Source organism: Schistosoma haematobium, chromosome 7, assembly GCF_000699445.3.
Source record: "Schistosoma haematobium chromosome 7, whole genome shotgun sequence".
Taxonomy (NCBI): Eukaryota; Metazoa; Platyhelminthes; class Trematoda; order Strigeidida; family Schistosomatidae; genus Schistosoma; species Schistosoma haematobium.
In genome coordinates, this window is record NC_067202.1 from 13,632,641 (window position 1) to 13,649,734 (window position 17,094).

General features: G+C 31.2%; 1 protein-coding gene across 1 annotated transcript in view; it reads right to left on the bottom strand.

Annotated features, from left to right (window-relative positions):
- Positions 1–17,094, bottom strand: part of MS3_00009647 (uncharacterized protein) — a 94,581-nt gene that overhangs the window by 36,708 nt on the left and 40,779 nt on the right. Inside the window, exons 6-9 of the mRNA XM_051218043.1 lie at positions 15,850–15,947; positions 14,733–14,862; positions 13,652–13,739; positions 1,757–1,845 (exon numbers count right to left, since the gene is read on the bottom strand). Of these exons, the coding sequence (XP_051064474.1) occupies positions 1,757–1,845; positions 13,652–13,739; positions 14,733–14,862; positions 15,850–15,947 (405 nt within the window). The remainder of the gene's footprint in view (positions 1–1,756; positions 1,846–13,651; positions 13,740–14,732; positions 14,863–15,849; positions 15,948–17,094) is intronic.

The following is a 17,094-nucleotide window of genomic DNA, read 5'->3' on the forward strand; positions in this document are numbered from 1 at the left end:
AAGAACAATCATACCCTTTCAAAAATACTCAAAGAATAAAGTAAATATTCCATCATTAGAAGTTAGTAAATAGTTCATCGGTTATTTGGTTACTGATAGATAGTTTATATCTCTATTTATATAAGGTATACTTTTGAAACAAAATATCTACAGTTGAATTCATTTTGTATTGTTTGTATAAATCTTCCCAATAATGCTCGGGACTGCAATTGATCAATCTCTTATTAGTATATACGTATCTTGTACGGATTGCCTCGATATTGTCTTACGTTACAATCATTACGAAAGGAGATGTATCAAGGCTAGCAGTGGAATCCAAGACGCGATGACGTTTCACGCGAACGTCATTGAGTTCGAGTCCCAGTATGAACATCAACTGTGGGATGCAGATACACCTAGTTGACAAGTATTGAATAAAACGAGACGCACGTCTTGGATTCCACTGTTAGCCACCATCCATTTTTGCTTCCAATATCTATAGTTAGTCTTCAGAATATATGTTTTAATGAATGAGTATAAATGCAAGTAGTTATTTTCAATATTACATTTTTTGTATGTTTCTAAATGCTTCATTCAATCGTTAAACCATTTCAGTTTACATTTGAATGAAACTCTTAAGAAATAGATTCAACTACTTTCACTTTATATTGATTCAATTCATATTAGATTTATTAAAATTTTACTTATACAGTTTCTAATTGTTGCCTATAACACATAATCTGTTGTATATACATTTATTCAATAGGAGATTCGAAAAATTAATATTCCTGTCAATCATAAACATATTTCAATGTTAATGTAAAAAAAATGACTTGATTTTTTTGTTTACTTAATCTTTTGAAGGAATGCGTGGTTTTCTTAGGGGACCACACCCGTAGCCTTCAACTTAATGGTATAATTTACAAAGCAGTGGAGCGATGTAAGGAGATATAGTCCCATGGTAGCCGGTCATACGCCATTTCTTCCCTTAGGATCCTGGAGCCCATGTGCACCATTGTTTTGGAATAAGGGTTTTCCTACTCTCTTAAGTGATTCCTCTATATCTACCAACCCGGTTAAAGTGTCGAACATTATTACCTTGGAATGCATATTCTACATTCATTAAGTGATTTTTACTTAAAGAAGATTCTTTAATCAGTATACCAAATGTTTCGTAAATGTTCCTCACTTGAAACCTAGTGTATCAATTAAACATTCACTTTGGAATAACAGGCAAAAACTACTCTCATTACATTCAAATACTTACTAGATTGATACACTTTACTAAAGAGACAACGTAATTCCATTAACCATACTTACATCAATAATCGATGAATATTAAGAAAAAATCTTCAATGTATTTAATTTTGAAAACGTTGTACTTGATGTTTCTAATGAGGGAATAGTTATCCACACATAAATGTGGTCTTAGAAGTTTGATCGAGTAAGTAAACTATCAACATCCATTCATCATATTAATGGGTGTTGCTAAGCCTTGGTAGCGATAATTGAATAATATTTATCAACACAATATATATTCTTTGTTTATAAAATTTGGTTGATTTTAAGCCACTTTTATAAAAATCATATTTATAAATAGAAAGTTAATATTTTATGACTAGTAACAACACGAGTATCTCACTATTGTAGAATGCGGTTACTAAAACAATTACACATTTTAATGTACAGCTTAGTTCATATAAAAGAATATATATATATATATATATATATATATCATCAACTACCAATTTATTCAAATATTTAAAAAGCATCTTACCAACTAAAAACATGTGCTTTTCTACTTCCTCTATACGTAATGACACCTTCATGATTTAATCCCATATAAAAGTGATTGCCTTTACGATCCTAGAAATATTAACAAAAGATAGAAAACAATACAATTATTATGGTTTTTATCAGTGCTAAAATAATTATAGTAAATTCACTTGGTATTGTTTATTTAGATCTTTCTATTAATGTTTATGACTGTAACAAGAGACTAACCAAATAACAATGGGAAGATACAAGTAAACAATACCAAATGAATATAACTTCACCCCATTGCACAAGCAGGCAGCTATCAGGACTCAGTAGTTAAGTGGATAACGTGATGGCGTTTGAGGCGAAAAATACAGGATTTGACTCTCACAGTGATCATCAACTCTGAGATGCAGATATATCCAGCTGACGAACCCCAAATAGGATGAAACACACGTCCAGCTGGATTTCACTGCTAGATACTATCCATCTTTGCTTATAATTATAATAAGTGTTTAATAAATTAAACATTGAATAATATGGTGAATAGATTTCTCTTTATTATTTTCTTTTGTATATACATATATTCAATAATCATTTGTAAAGGTAAATAAACAAAAAGAATTGAATTCACTTGAAGTATTTAAGTTACATTGAGTATCTATGTAAATGTCTTAGAAGTCCTTCCATTTTACAGTTCATCATTATTGATTATTATTTTAAAATACTAAAAATACCAATATGGTAGATTTGAACAGCATACATATAAGCAAACTATATTGTTGACATCTACATCCTCTTCAAGTTGTACGCTAATATACATGGATATTGATATGCATATATAGAATTATTGAACTGGTTAAGAGAGTTTATGGGTAAGTGATAACGGTGGAATAGATTACATTACTAAACATAGTAAGTGAATATCATAAATTATTAGTGTGATGACTGGTGTACTAGTTGTGGTAAGGATAATAAACACTTGAACCAACGTTTCGCAATAGGAAATAGGTCAATGACTTGGAAAAATACACACTGAAATGGTATTCATAAAGGATTATAGATCTGAGCAGATAGTTAGACAGTGAAGCGTACATGTGAAAAAGGAGGGGTGTAAAAAATAAACCAACAAAGTGTATGGAAAATAATAATCAGTAAAATCGTCTGTTAAGGCCGATTTGACCAAGCGAAAGATAAGGGTGTTACAAGTTACTTATGAACACAAAGACGGGTTGTTAACTCTAGTTGTTATCTATAGAAGAGGTTGAACCTCAGAAAGAAAGCTTGTAGGTTTACGATAAATTACACCAAATGATTTATTTCTATTTAGTAAATTGACGCTATCGATCAAGTGTGATAAAATAGAGCGGGGTATTGTTTTGATTATAACCCTTCCTAACAACGAAGGGAAGTGTTCACTAACTTTTTGGCTCATTTGTCTAGTTATATGCTCAATATAGCTTTTTCCACCGGGGCAGGTGAATTCGCAGATATACGTGGAAGTGGGAGAACAAGGTAACTTATCCTTTGATGTCGGCTAGAAATCAGTAGACAGTGGCTACCTGCATTAAGCTTTCTCTTCATTGATAATAATTATATTTTTTCTTATATTCCAATAAGCAGAAGAATTGTATTTCTGACGTTTCGTAACTTAATATAAGCCCCTTCCTCAGAGTAAATAAATAACCGAATCAAATTCACAATAGTTTGAGGTTACGTCAACAATCTTGTACATACAAACTAGTAAATTTAAAAGATATCATATCAAAAATACTGTTTATTGAGACTCAACCTTTGTAGAGCGAAAATATCATACTGTTCTTTGCATATGATTATTTATAGTTCCCACTGATTAATTTAGCTCTCTTCATAGTTAAACTCAGTCAATCACATAGTACCTCTCTAGCTACATTTCCAGTAAATTGTAACATTAGGAACAAAGCTTTCTTACTAACCGTTGATGTCACTATTTTCCTGTTCATTAAAAACGCGTGTTTCTTTAGAAAACCTTGTAAATAACCCACTTCAATCAAGATATTTTGAATAAGCTCTAGTTTCTTGTTTACGGTGTCGTTTGAGCATATCTTCCCAACCCTACTTAAAAAACATCTAACTAGGTTTTTCATGTTTTTTTCTTTAACATCAAAAAAACCACTTTGTTAGGGTCTAGTGTTGTCACTGGGACACTTGATTGTTGATAAGCAGGTTGGTAATCTTACTTATTTGAGAAACAATTTCATATTTTATGAAATGTCTGAATTAACTCAGAATGTTATTTTGACACTTGATAACTGACAAAGTGACAACATATTCTGTTCTTTATTTAAAAACATTTATAGATCAACATCTTGCACTACTTTACTATACAGGTAATGAAAATTACAGATAATAATTGATCAGAGCTGATTTTCTGCAATTTTATAGAAGTGTTAATACACTGAATAAGCATACATTGACTGTGTATGTTTGTAGCTCTAACCAAGATAGTTTAACGAAACTTTAATGGAGAAGTTTTTGAAAAAATGATTTGTTGAAGCTTCATAGTTACATATAATCTTTCTAGATTTACCTATTGATATAAAAAAGAGTTTATAATTGGTATACTCGTCATTTCATTACTTTTCTAAACTCATGTTGTGGTGCGTGCTACCTTATATTGATATAAGTAGTATATTACGCGAGTCAAGAATGTAATGTCTGGCAGCAGAAAATGGGGAAGATCAGAAAAGAAAGAGCGGGAATAGAAAGCAATTAGTATGGAAATGCAAGAACAATGAAGTTCAAGACAATTATTGAACATTTTGCAAATTGAGTATCATAGTATGGTTTTTCTATTTTACCATGTACCTCTGTAATTTTGTGCTAAATACAATACGATTATCCCCACCCGTGTTCTGCAATGTGATCACTCTTATTAACTTAGTTTTCAACCTTTCTACTAGATATGGAAACTAATATACTAATTACAATCTGGTTGTCAGTACACTCGTATCATGGCTAATTAGTGAAACAAAATATTGATGAGGAAAATCAGAGAATATTACTCAAAACTTCATGGATAAATCAGTTTTATAACAAGACAAAATATTCGCTCTATATTGTTCAAATTAAATTGAAACCTGTTTTGAAATTAGTTCTTTTCACCTAATTCATTTCTAATGAATACACTGAATGATATTGACATGATAGAATGATTTAATGTTGCATTACTACTCTATGCCTGAACGATATATGAAAAACTTTGGGAACCAAAAATATTCTGTTGTTTTATTTCCAAATCATTTAGGTAGGCCTCATACACACTTTTCCACTGTCCATTTTCTTTTTTGACATACTTTATAATTAAATTTCATTACTGAATAGTGATACTTTTATATTACTCAATTTAATTAGTGATAATGTTGATTAAGATCAAATGTAAGACTTATGATGATATTTAAATGAAGTAGAAGATACATTATCAAATGAACAAATAGACATATAACATTAAGTGACATTCTAAGTTTGTCGACGATTATCATTTCCCAGTTGTTCATACCATAGAAGAATACTTCTTCTTGAAGTACTTCGATAGAAAACTAGATTAGTAATGATCTTGAAAATCTAAGAGTATGAATACAGAAACTAAAGCATAAATGATTGAAACCTTATAAAAATGATTTTTTTTCTTTGTGTGTATGTGTGGGTGTCTGTGAATAGTATACATTGTATCATAGCCCAATATTTTTAAGGCTTTATCTTCATCTACGAAAGTCTATCGAGTTACATTTAACAACCAACAGTTAGCATAATTTCAAATGATGATTGTAGTCACACCTTAATAGAGTCAGTAGTATGATGATTAGCAAATAAATTCTTTAAAAAAAAAGAAAAAGATTAATAAACTTTATAATGGTTTTCAGTTTATCTCAATAAAATGAATCATGAATTATTATATATCAGTTTATTCTAAGAAAATTTCACTGATTGAAGTCATGAGTCAATTGAAGCTAGATCATCGATGGAGAACCTAGAAGCACTGGACGACCGTTTCGTCCTAGTATGGGACTCTTCAGCAGTGCGTATGATTTCAACCAGTGAAATTTCCAAAAATCTCCACAAAAACCCTTTTCTGATATTCGAAGAATAGTTTGATTTTACAGTCTATTTAGTTTTAGTAATTATAATCGGATTATTATTATTATTTTTTTGTATTTTCACAACTTAATGACTCTATTTAGAAAGGAAACAAAAAAGAAACAAAAACAAAAAAGAAAATTTCCATCAACAATTTATTTATCAAATGAATAGCTATTGTACTTTAATGAATTAGGTAGTTTAGTTCATTCATCATTATTTAGGTAAAGGACAATGGGTATATTTTGTTTTCATTTTTTGTTGAAACCATTACAAAAACCGGTAATTGAAATCAAATACTCTGTATAATAGTTAATTCGAATTATAATGGAGTGATTTTATTTTATTTTTCTATATAGTAATGTAACATTTGAGTTGTGAAATGGTTAAAGGTAGCCTATAAAAAATTATGAACTTAGATTTTATATTATTGAATAGTTCATTGCTTAGTTCATAGATTATAAAGCTGAATGATATACGTTTCAATTTTTTAGGGATAATCATTGCCATGGTTGAGATCATCAGTCATTTGAAGCTAGACCACTATGGAAAACCTGGAAGCACTAGGTACCAGCTCAGTGGTCTAGTGGTTAAGCGCTCGCGTACGATATTGATAGGTCCTTGGTTCGAATCTCGCGGGGAGGGGTGCTAAATCGTGGATGCGCGAGAACGAAACGGCCATCCAGTGCTCCCAGGTTTTCCATAATGGTCTACCTTCAAATAACTCATAATTGCAACCATTGAAATTATTATAATATCCGCAAAACCCCATCTGATAATAACCATTTCCCATTAGATTACAGGTACGCTTTGCTACTGAGTCCCAACTTGCATGAAATCTAGGTCAAGTAGGATTTCCTGTTTATGATCTTCAACTACTTAACATTTAAAAACAATGCATGAAAAGTTGATTCATGTAGACCAATGACCACATTTTTATGTAATCCATAGAGTTCGTTCAGCGGCATTTAGAGAAACAGCTAAACATGACATTGGTCACTACTTAATAATCAATCAGACATATCAACATTATTTGAAGAAATTTTCACATGAATCCATTAATAGATTCGTAACACTAGATAATTTAACGTAAAATAATAAAAAACATTATATTGTTTAACAGAGTACGTTAAGATAATTAACTAATGGAAATTATAGTTATCTCTTGAATAACAGATGTATGTAACAATACTATATGTGACCCTATGAATTAGTAAGAAACCATCAGAGAAACATGTATGAATACGATTGTTTCTAAAGTATTTCATCTTTGAATATACATCTCTTTAATATAAATCAAATGATATCTTATGATTAACCACTAAATAGATATAATGAACTGTAGATCAATAGCCTCTTGATACACTTGTATATTCAAATACTTATTAGATCCCCGAGTTGATTCTCCTGAATGATCGAAAGAATACTTAGTAGTTTTTAAATAATTAAATATATATATATTGGTGTCATTAGTTTAACTACTCTGGTTTGGGTGGAATGAATAACAACTGATGAAAGAGTGATAATCATTACAGTGAATGCTTTAGTTGCTATCTTAACTTTGTTAAATTAAATTGTGTGTTTAAATTATTCTGCAGTTTTAATAAAGTGGAAATCTGTAGAAATAATTTATATAGTAAGCAAAGATGGATAGTAGCTAGCAGTGGTATTCAGGACTCGCGTTTCGTCCCATTCGGGACTCATCAGCTGGATGTATCTGCATCTCAGAGTTGATGTTCACTCTGGGACTCAAACTCAGTAACGTTTGCTTCAAACGCCATCACGTTATCTATATCTGCTCAGAATGCTTGTGAATTAGGGCAATACAGAAGTAATACGCACAATATACACATATGCTAATAAGAGACTGATCAATTACAGTGCTAAACATCAATGGGGACATTCAAGTAAACAATACAGAGTAAATTTACATTAAAATACATTTTAATTCAGATCTAATAAATCAAGCATTTTCAACATGTTTATTTATAATGAATGGATTTAAACGAACCATAACTAAAACAAAAAGCGATAAACTCTGCAGTTTAGATATCATATGAATATCCATTAATTTTAAGCATCATACAGCTGTACAAATTAAAGTTTTGCATCGTAGTTTTAATTTAACTTCTTAAGTTACATTTCTTCAACCACGTAATATGCAAATATTATAAATAATATGTAATGATACACCTTAAATTATCATAACTATTCACATGATCGGTTATTTCAGGAATAAGTATGCAGAAGTTGCGCTACCGTCCACCATTGTGATCAGTGAGTTACTATCCCACAACAGACCCTGCCGAACTTCACTAGACGCCGGCTCAGTGGTCTAGAGAATAAACCCTCACACGAAAATCTGGTTGGTCCTGAATTCCGATGGATCGTGGATGTGCAATACTGAAATGTCTAACAATAGCACGGAACGGCCTTCCAGTGTTTCCAGGTTTTCCATGATGGTCTAGCTTCAATTGACTCATGAATTCATGTATTAAATTACTATAATATTCATAATATCGCTTTTTAAATATATAGAATTGGGGAATTTATATATATCACATTTTATCACTAAAAATACATAACTGTATATATGGGTATTACGTAAGCACGATGTATGTTATGCAATCGGAGTATTTTTATATGAGTCCACCATCACACTGAAATTTAGAAGCAGAAATCTAAATAAAAATATTGTGTTTTTATTCATAGATAATTGTAGGTTCACATATAACTAGTAACTAGGAATTAGTAGAAAGTTTTATAAATACTATAGAATCACAAATTGATCTTAGGTAGATCACCATTGAAAACCAAGAAGAACTAGATTATTTATCAATAACTGTTGTTCATCTAAATACTTTTTATTCATAAAATTATGAAAAACTGAAAAAAAATTACTAGGATTCATTGAAATACAATTGAAATGCAGTGATTGTGTGAGCGGGTATTCTGAATTTATATAGAATTTACGTTAAACACTTATTGTGTCGAGTGGAGACAAGTATCTACCTCAATACAATTGGAGATGGTCGCGTAATTTCGTGGACTGGTTTTGGTTAGACATTAAGACTTTTCAATACTGGCTCATCCATATAGAGGTTAAGTGTTCGTGCACGGGATCGATAGGTCCTAGGTTCGAATCCGGTGAGGCGAGATCGTGGATACGCACTGCTAAGGAGTCCTACATTAGGACGAAACAGCCGTCCAGTACATCTAGGTTTTTCAATGAAGAACAATTTACTAAAGTAGATAGTTTTGGTCCTAATTTCGTCTATCATAGTATTGTATATAAATAACATTTATTATTGTCGTCATAATGAACAAAAAAAGAGTAAAGGTAGAAATTTTAATACCGTTTAATGAGAAACTTTATTTGTTTTCTAACCTCATTATATACCATTGATGGATGTGAAATAAAGAGATTTCAATAATGATAAATGGGTGAATTAAACATTAATTTTACAAAATTCATCATTCTCTCTTACTATATAAACATTTAAAAGTATAATTTTTTTTAAAAATATTCCCTTTTATTATCTCTAATCTCTACTTTATCCAATAGATTTAAGTGTAACTAAATAACCTATTAAATATAATAATTTCAGTATTGTATAGGGATTTATAGAGATTGTTGAATTCAATAGTTTACAGAATAAACTAAATGTATTTAATATCAGATGGATTTTGTAGAAATTATAGTAATTTGAATGGTTAAGATCATGAGTCAGTTGAAGCTAGACCACCATGGAAATCAGTAGGTCCTGGGTTCGAATCTCGCAGGAGGCAAGGTCATGGATGCGCACTGCTGAGGAGTCCCACAATAGGACAGAACGGCCGTTCAGTGCTTCCAGGTTTTCCATGGTGGTCTAGATTTAACTGACTCATGATCTTAACCATTTAAATGTATTTAGAGAAACAGTTTGATTTAGAAATCTCTGAACAGATATCTGAACATTACATAGAACTGCTTAATATTGTATATTTACGAACACACCAGTTACGCTCTGGTAGTAGTATGAGGAGGAGGAGTAGAAGTAGAAGCAGGCGTAGTAGTAGTAGTAGGAGGAGGAGGAGGAGAAGTATAAAATATTAGATATAGAGGGAAAAAGAGATAAACAATTAGATTTTAGCACTTAGGATTTTAGAAATGACAAAAAATGAAGTCATTTGTGCGATTCTGTCTTATTCTAAGACATGTTACCCAACATGTCCAACCACTGGTCACGATCATCACGTGGACCTCTATCAGATAGTCTGTATATACTCACACGGCTCAGACCATTTGTCAGGGACTTTATGAACCAATGAATTGGCTACCTTTGGCTTTCATCTAACTTATCACCACATAACATCACCCGTCAAAACAAAAAGTGGTTGAGCATTTATAATAGATGTATCCAACAACATCATTTGAAGAATATACAAACACTTTTATGCTGGAAACTAGTCATCTAAAACAAGAGAGATACAGCCATACTTACTCATCATTATAATTCTTCTTAGGTAGAACAAATTCAAAAAATTGTATTAGCCACTTTAAATAAAGGTTAAGTCATCAATTATTGTTGACTGATTGATTGACACAAAGGTTTTAAGTATACTGGTTTATTATTTACTACACATTAAGTGTCTAGCCTACACATATTCCAAATTTGTTTTTATCTCCTTAAATTCTGCTTCCTCAGTCTCCTAAAAATCAAATAACATCTCGTCACATTACTATTTATTTCGTGTTTAATAAAAGTCAACAGTAGCAGTGAATACTCTTTAAGTAATGACACATTAGTTCCCAATCATTTTCCCTTCAGTATAAACATATATCATCACTAACTAATCAGTTGAATGATTCATTCCTCAGTAACATTGAAAATTCTAACCATACAATTATCAGATAACAAATTAAAATTAGATTTTCAACTGATTCAATTAAAACCTTGTTTCCCTTGTAACAAGATGTTATTTGAGATACTATTATTATTTTTCTTTTCTACAATTTCACTGCTAGCCATTATCCATCTTTGTATATAAAGTTTATAATTATTGTTAAAGATTGTAGACATTTCAATGAGGTCATCTATTGTTACACTTAAATTTTATAAACTTAAGGAAGGAACCATTCAACGTTTCATAAACTGGGTGTTTGTTTATTAGATACTGGCTCCGTGATCTAGAAGTTAAGCGCTCGTGTGCAAGACTGATATATCCTGGGTTCGAATCTTGCGGTGGGGGGGCGAGATCGTGGATACGCACTGCTGAGGAGTCCCACAGTAGGTTGAAACGGCCATCCAGTGCTTTTAGGTTTTCCATGGTGGTCTAGCTTCAATTGACTCATGATCTCAACCATTGAAATTACTATAATATCCACAATACCCATTCTGATGTTGGTTTGTTGGTTCGTTTTCGTTTTTTTTTTTTTCAATACTTTATTTTTTCTCAGGTCAAAACAAAGTTTATATTAGTTGTTGCCATGACATTTTGGTAAAATTTACACTTTCATGACCTTCATAATTTATTTGTCAAGTGAAATCTCTCCTTCGATAAACTTACTATGCAATTGTATATATATTCTTTATTTCCATTAATAGGCTTTTTTATAAAACCGTGAAATCTGATAGATGGTTACTTATTCTATTAAACTATTGTTTCCGTAGTTTTATGAATACTTTACCGTTTTATAATACAATATATATGAAACTTGGTTTATTATTTAGTAAAGGTTTTCAGGGATTGATATTTATTGATTTAATCAAAATTAATAATCAATTTTATACTCTGTTCAAGTTAGGATAAACTCTATTCTCGTTCGCAATTTCGACCTTGCAACTGGCGACTAAGCAAAATGAAGCGGGGATTATTATTTACACTATCATAGTCCATGATGGAGGGCACGAGAAATGTAAAGCTTTTTCGTGTCGAAAATACCACTTCATCATGCTATGGACATATTAAGTGTAGAACAGTTAGTCATGACGGAAGAAAAATCAAAACATAGTAGAGGATATATCTTTAATTAATTCTATGATAGAAATTACATCAAAATATCTACGACTGGGTGACTAAATAAGCGAGAACATAACTTCAGTCACTAACTGTTATACACTTAGATGACTTGAAAAGGTGGATCTTATCCCAGGCTCCCGTTCTCTAAATTTGGTTTCCTTTTCCTAAAGTATATTATATGCATATCAGTGGTTGACGTCGCCACATCACATTGGTGCGATAAAATAAATATTGAAGGAATCGAAATAATTTAAAACCAGTGATAATCAGAATAATTAGGAATTGATAATATTATTTATAAAGATAAAAAGCAAAGATGTAAATGCAGGAATACTGGAGCTCTAGATCTAGAGGAAGATAAGCAATGAATATATCTACTCTACTGTGGTCGATTCTAAGCTATCTCACTCAACGCTTCAAACCACTGATGATATTTATTGCGTGAGCCTTAAAACAGTTGTTCACATCCATCAAAATGGAATAAGACAATAGGCAATGACTTCATGGATTGATACCATGTTTTTATTCAACCGACTACCTCCTTCGACCAACCTGCTTCAGTTTACATCGCCCGTCGAGATTTTAGACGTGGTTTGATGTATAACTCTGAAATATTTCTTTAAAAATATGTTTAAATTATGTTATATAAAGCTAGATTTGTATAGGTATTTAAGTCTTAGTTACAAAACTCAAGTGACCATAGACTTTCCTAAGAAATAAACAATCAGAATCAAGTCACCTTTTAAGTTGATAACTAAAAAATCAAATTATTTGGAGAACATATACATAACCAGGGTAAATCAATGTATATCAATATAGATGTGTTTATATTAGTAGAAAAGTTTTCAAAGGTATATTTGAAAGGTAATTAATGACTAAACAATAGAATATACATCGTTTGATGACCCTGATTCATGAATTGTAAATGAATATAAATGTAGAGGATGAATTTTCTCTTTATATCTATTAAACACTAGTCATTTTCGCGTTACAAATTATACTAGCTCACCTTCATTTACTGAAGTATCAATGGTCAGTCCTACTTCATAAAATTTTGGTTTAAGCCCGACTGGCTCAGTCGGTAGAGCATGAAACTCTTAATCTCAAGGTCGTGGGTTCGAGCCCCACATCGGGCGTCGTCTGGTGAGGCAGTTCACCGCATCTGCTAGTCGCCGACTTCTGTTTCACACACTAAATCATATTCAGCATCCGAATATGATTGGGTTATTATTATTATTTGATGCATAGTCATTTACTGATCATGTTTATGTTCAATAGGTTGAATTATTTCTGTAAAGAAGTTCCTATCGGATTGCAAAACATATTGTCATACATATTGTTGGAAATAAAAACGATTATCAACTTTTTCTTATGATTGTACCTCCAAAGAACATGAAATCTTACATATAACTCTAGACAATTCTATAATATTCCTTTTACTTTCAAATTTAATCATGAGTTCAAAATAGAACAAAATATGAATACTGGATTTCATTTCACTTCTATTTGAAGTTTTTGCTGATGATGTCATTCGAAAGAACAATGAAGGCTTCATGATCAAACTATTCAACTTAGAGAATAAAATTCCTAATTGAAATCCATCTTTTCTAGAAAATTTTTAATTTTCTGATTTAAACAAATCATAGTGATAAAAAGGTCTAATTGGTTTATCTTTGTTTACTGAATAAATTTCGACATCCTTGCTGGTTAACTTCATCAACTTAACACATTTAATCAGAAGTTATGTAAGTATATACCGAAAGAATAATAATAATAATGATAATCGTAAACATACTTGAACATATAAAGGTTCAATGCCATATGTTTCAAATTTTGCAGCATTTTCAAGAAATTTATTCTCAGCATCACTCATTGACATACCTCTGAAAAAGGGAATTACAGTTAGAATAAATTTAATATTTGTAAATGTCGTAATGATAGAAATTTATAGTAATCTAAACTATACAGTATTTTAAATGATGATTGACCAGTCCCATGTTTAATTGATTGAAACAAACAGCTTAATCATTGATATTATTAAACAATGATATATATACTTATATCCATACAAGTAATATATAACGGTGGTCAGGCATAGAATGTATTTTAGTAGAAGGTCGATGAGGAAAGAACAGGAACGGAACGCAATTGGTAGGAAAATGGATAAACAATGAAATCTGAGACAATAGATTGAGATTCGCAACAGGAACAGTCAAGTTTGAGATGATGGATTAATATTTTGCAAATTAATGATTAAGGATTTTAGTGAGATACTCTGTAATTTTGTGCTCAAATACATTCGATTGTCCCCACTGGTGTTCTTGTCCACTATAAGGATAAGTCATGGTTATTACTTGTTTCCCATGAATATTGGTACTTTTTCTTCATATTGATATAAAAAAATAATTTGTACATTATTTTAAAATTGTAATCTAAGATAGGTGGTGATTAAGAATGGAATCCGGGACGCGTATTTCGTCCTTTTTGGGACTCGTCGGTTGGATGTACCTGTATCTTAGAGTTGTTGTTCATTTAGGTACTCGAACCCAGTACCGTTTCCCTCAAATGCTATCGCGTTATCCACTCAGCTGCTGAGCCTTAATAGCAACTTGCGTGTCTCAAATAAGACAAAACTCGCTTCCACTGTTAATCACTATTCATCTCTGCTCATAAAGCTTGTGACTTAAGGCAATTTCGAGGCAGTCCTCAAAGGATGCACATATGCCAATAAGAGACTGATCCATTTCAGTCCTAAACAACAATCGGAATGTTCAAGTAAAACAATACCAAGTGAATTATTTTAGAATTGGTTTTAATGCACCTTGAAAACAATGTAGATTATACGTTTTTATCAAAATTTTCAAAGTTCCACTTACTTGAATGATTTATAAATCTCTACAATTTTTGACTCTGTTTTTGGTGTAATATTAGCAAACATTTTAAGATCAGCTAATGAACCTTCAGGTCCTAAATAATCTAACAAGATATCGTAGTCTCCAATTTCAGCTAAAAAAAGACGTTTTTTAACAATATATATATATATATATTTTATAGAAAAAGGTATTAAATAAAACTATTATTATTATTATTATTATTATTATTATTATTATTATTATTATTATTTACCATGAACTCAATATAGCTGAAAGGATCTTGCTAATTAAGTCAGCAGTATGAATCTCAACAGTCTTTTTTATGGTATATGAGTGATTGAACACAACAGTTCATGCTTGAATAGAGCTCCTTATCCTTAGCAAAATATTTATATATAAATATATACGCAATGCATAGAAATATACTATCTGTCTCTCCCTCTCCATCTCCCTCTCTCTCTCTACATATATATATATACATCTTTCTAGATTCCATATACAAATAATTGGTAAAAATTGGCTGTTTTGTGAGTAAAGAATCACACAAATCATTTGTCTTCCCATAATTATAAAACGTCACTTAGAATTCACGTATATTACTACTATAGATGTTTGTGTAGATTATGAAATTTTCATGGTCTACATTATAAGTTGATCTTTATTAGATAATCATTGGAAAGCAGGAAGAAATGGACAGCTCACTAGTAATTAAGATCAGTCTGTAATTTTCAATCAAAGTGAGAAGCCTTGACCAATGGAGTTCAATCATATTAGATGTGAGGTAGTTACACACCAATGTCATCAAAAGATAATCATGTAAATAGCCTTTATTGATTTAAGTTTAAAATTGGGTCCTGACATTGTGATCTAATAGTTTAGCACTTATCAAGAGACATTGAGTTTCTAGTCTCAATCTCCTGAGTGGTTATGCATCTCCACTGCCACTGAAGAATCCTAAAATGCAACTAAACAATTATCCACTGTTTACTGACTTTCAATAGATATCTATCTATGGTCAGTATGAGAATTTTTAAAGATAAAACAAGAAAACATTAAGAAATTAAAAACAAGCAAACAAGTGTACATCAATAACATAACAATTACTTTAATATTAACTAACCTTGTAGTATACATGCTGCTAGTACATGCATTTCTAAATTTCTTCCAATCAATCTACCACTATGAAGATCCCGTCTTAATTGAAGATACAGCAAGTATCTTATTGTATTTTCAACAAAAAAAACATTATTGATTATCAAACAAAAATAAACAACAATATACATTCAAGTGTAAATGTTTTAAAAAAGATTGTTACATCACATTTTCTTTTCTGTGATATTTTTGTTTTTGGATAAGTTCTGTCAGTTGAATGCTTGATCAAATTTTCTAGCCATTTCTAATAATCTCAAACTAAATCTAGGTTTGACCAACATCAAAAACATGAAAGTACTAGACGGCCGTTCTGTCCTAGTAATGCACATCTACGATCTCACTTGCTGGACTCGAACCTAGAATGTTTGACCTCACACTCAAACGGTTAACCTATAGACCATTGAGCCGGCATCCAATGGTGTTAATGTCTTACGTCAACCAATCCATTTTATCGTGCGACCATCCACCATTGTCTGAGATGGATAAATGTTTCATATCCGACATAGATTGGACTTCATTGATCGTTGTATAAACTAGATTGAATTGTAATTAATAATAAGAATCTAACAATTTACCATATTATACAAATAAACGACGGTGATCAATAATTCTTTAACGGAAACATCAGAAAAATATGTATTCAGTTACTTTAGTATGATATTATCTAATATTGAGCACAAATATTATTATTTGGGCCTAAATTTTGTAATGCGTCAACGAATAGTAATGAACCTAACATCTCTAATCCTTCTTAAGATGTAAACAGACGTTCGGAAAAAAGAGTTAGTTTCAAATATCATTCTCAACCCAATTAATTAGGTTATTAATTATCATATCAATTTTATTCTACCAAGTGAATCAAACTTCACCCCATTGCACAAGCAATTAGCTATCAGAACTCAGTAGCTGAGTGGATGACGTGATGGTGTTTGAAGCGAATAGTACTGGGTTTAAGTCCTAGAGTGAACATCAACTTTAAGATGCAGGTACATCCAGCTGACGAGTCCCAAATAGGACGAAACGCGCATCCTCGATTCCACTGATAGACACTATCCACCTTTGCTTATAATGCTTGTAAATTAAGGCAATATCGAGGCAATACGCACAGTATGCACATATGTCAATAACAGACTGATCCATTTTAGTCCTAAACCTCAATGGGAAGATTCAAGTAAAACAATACCATATGATTTAGATAGTTTAACTAAGAAGC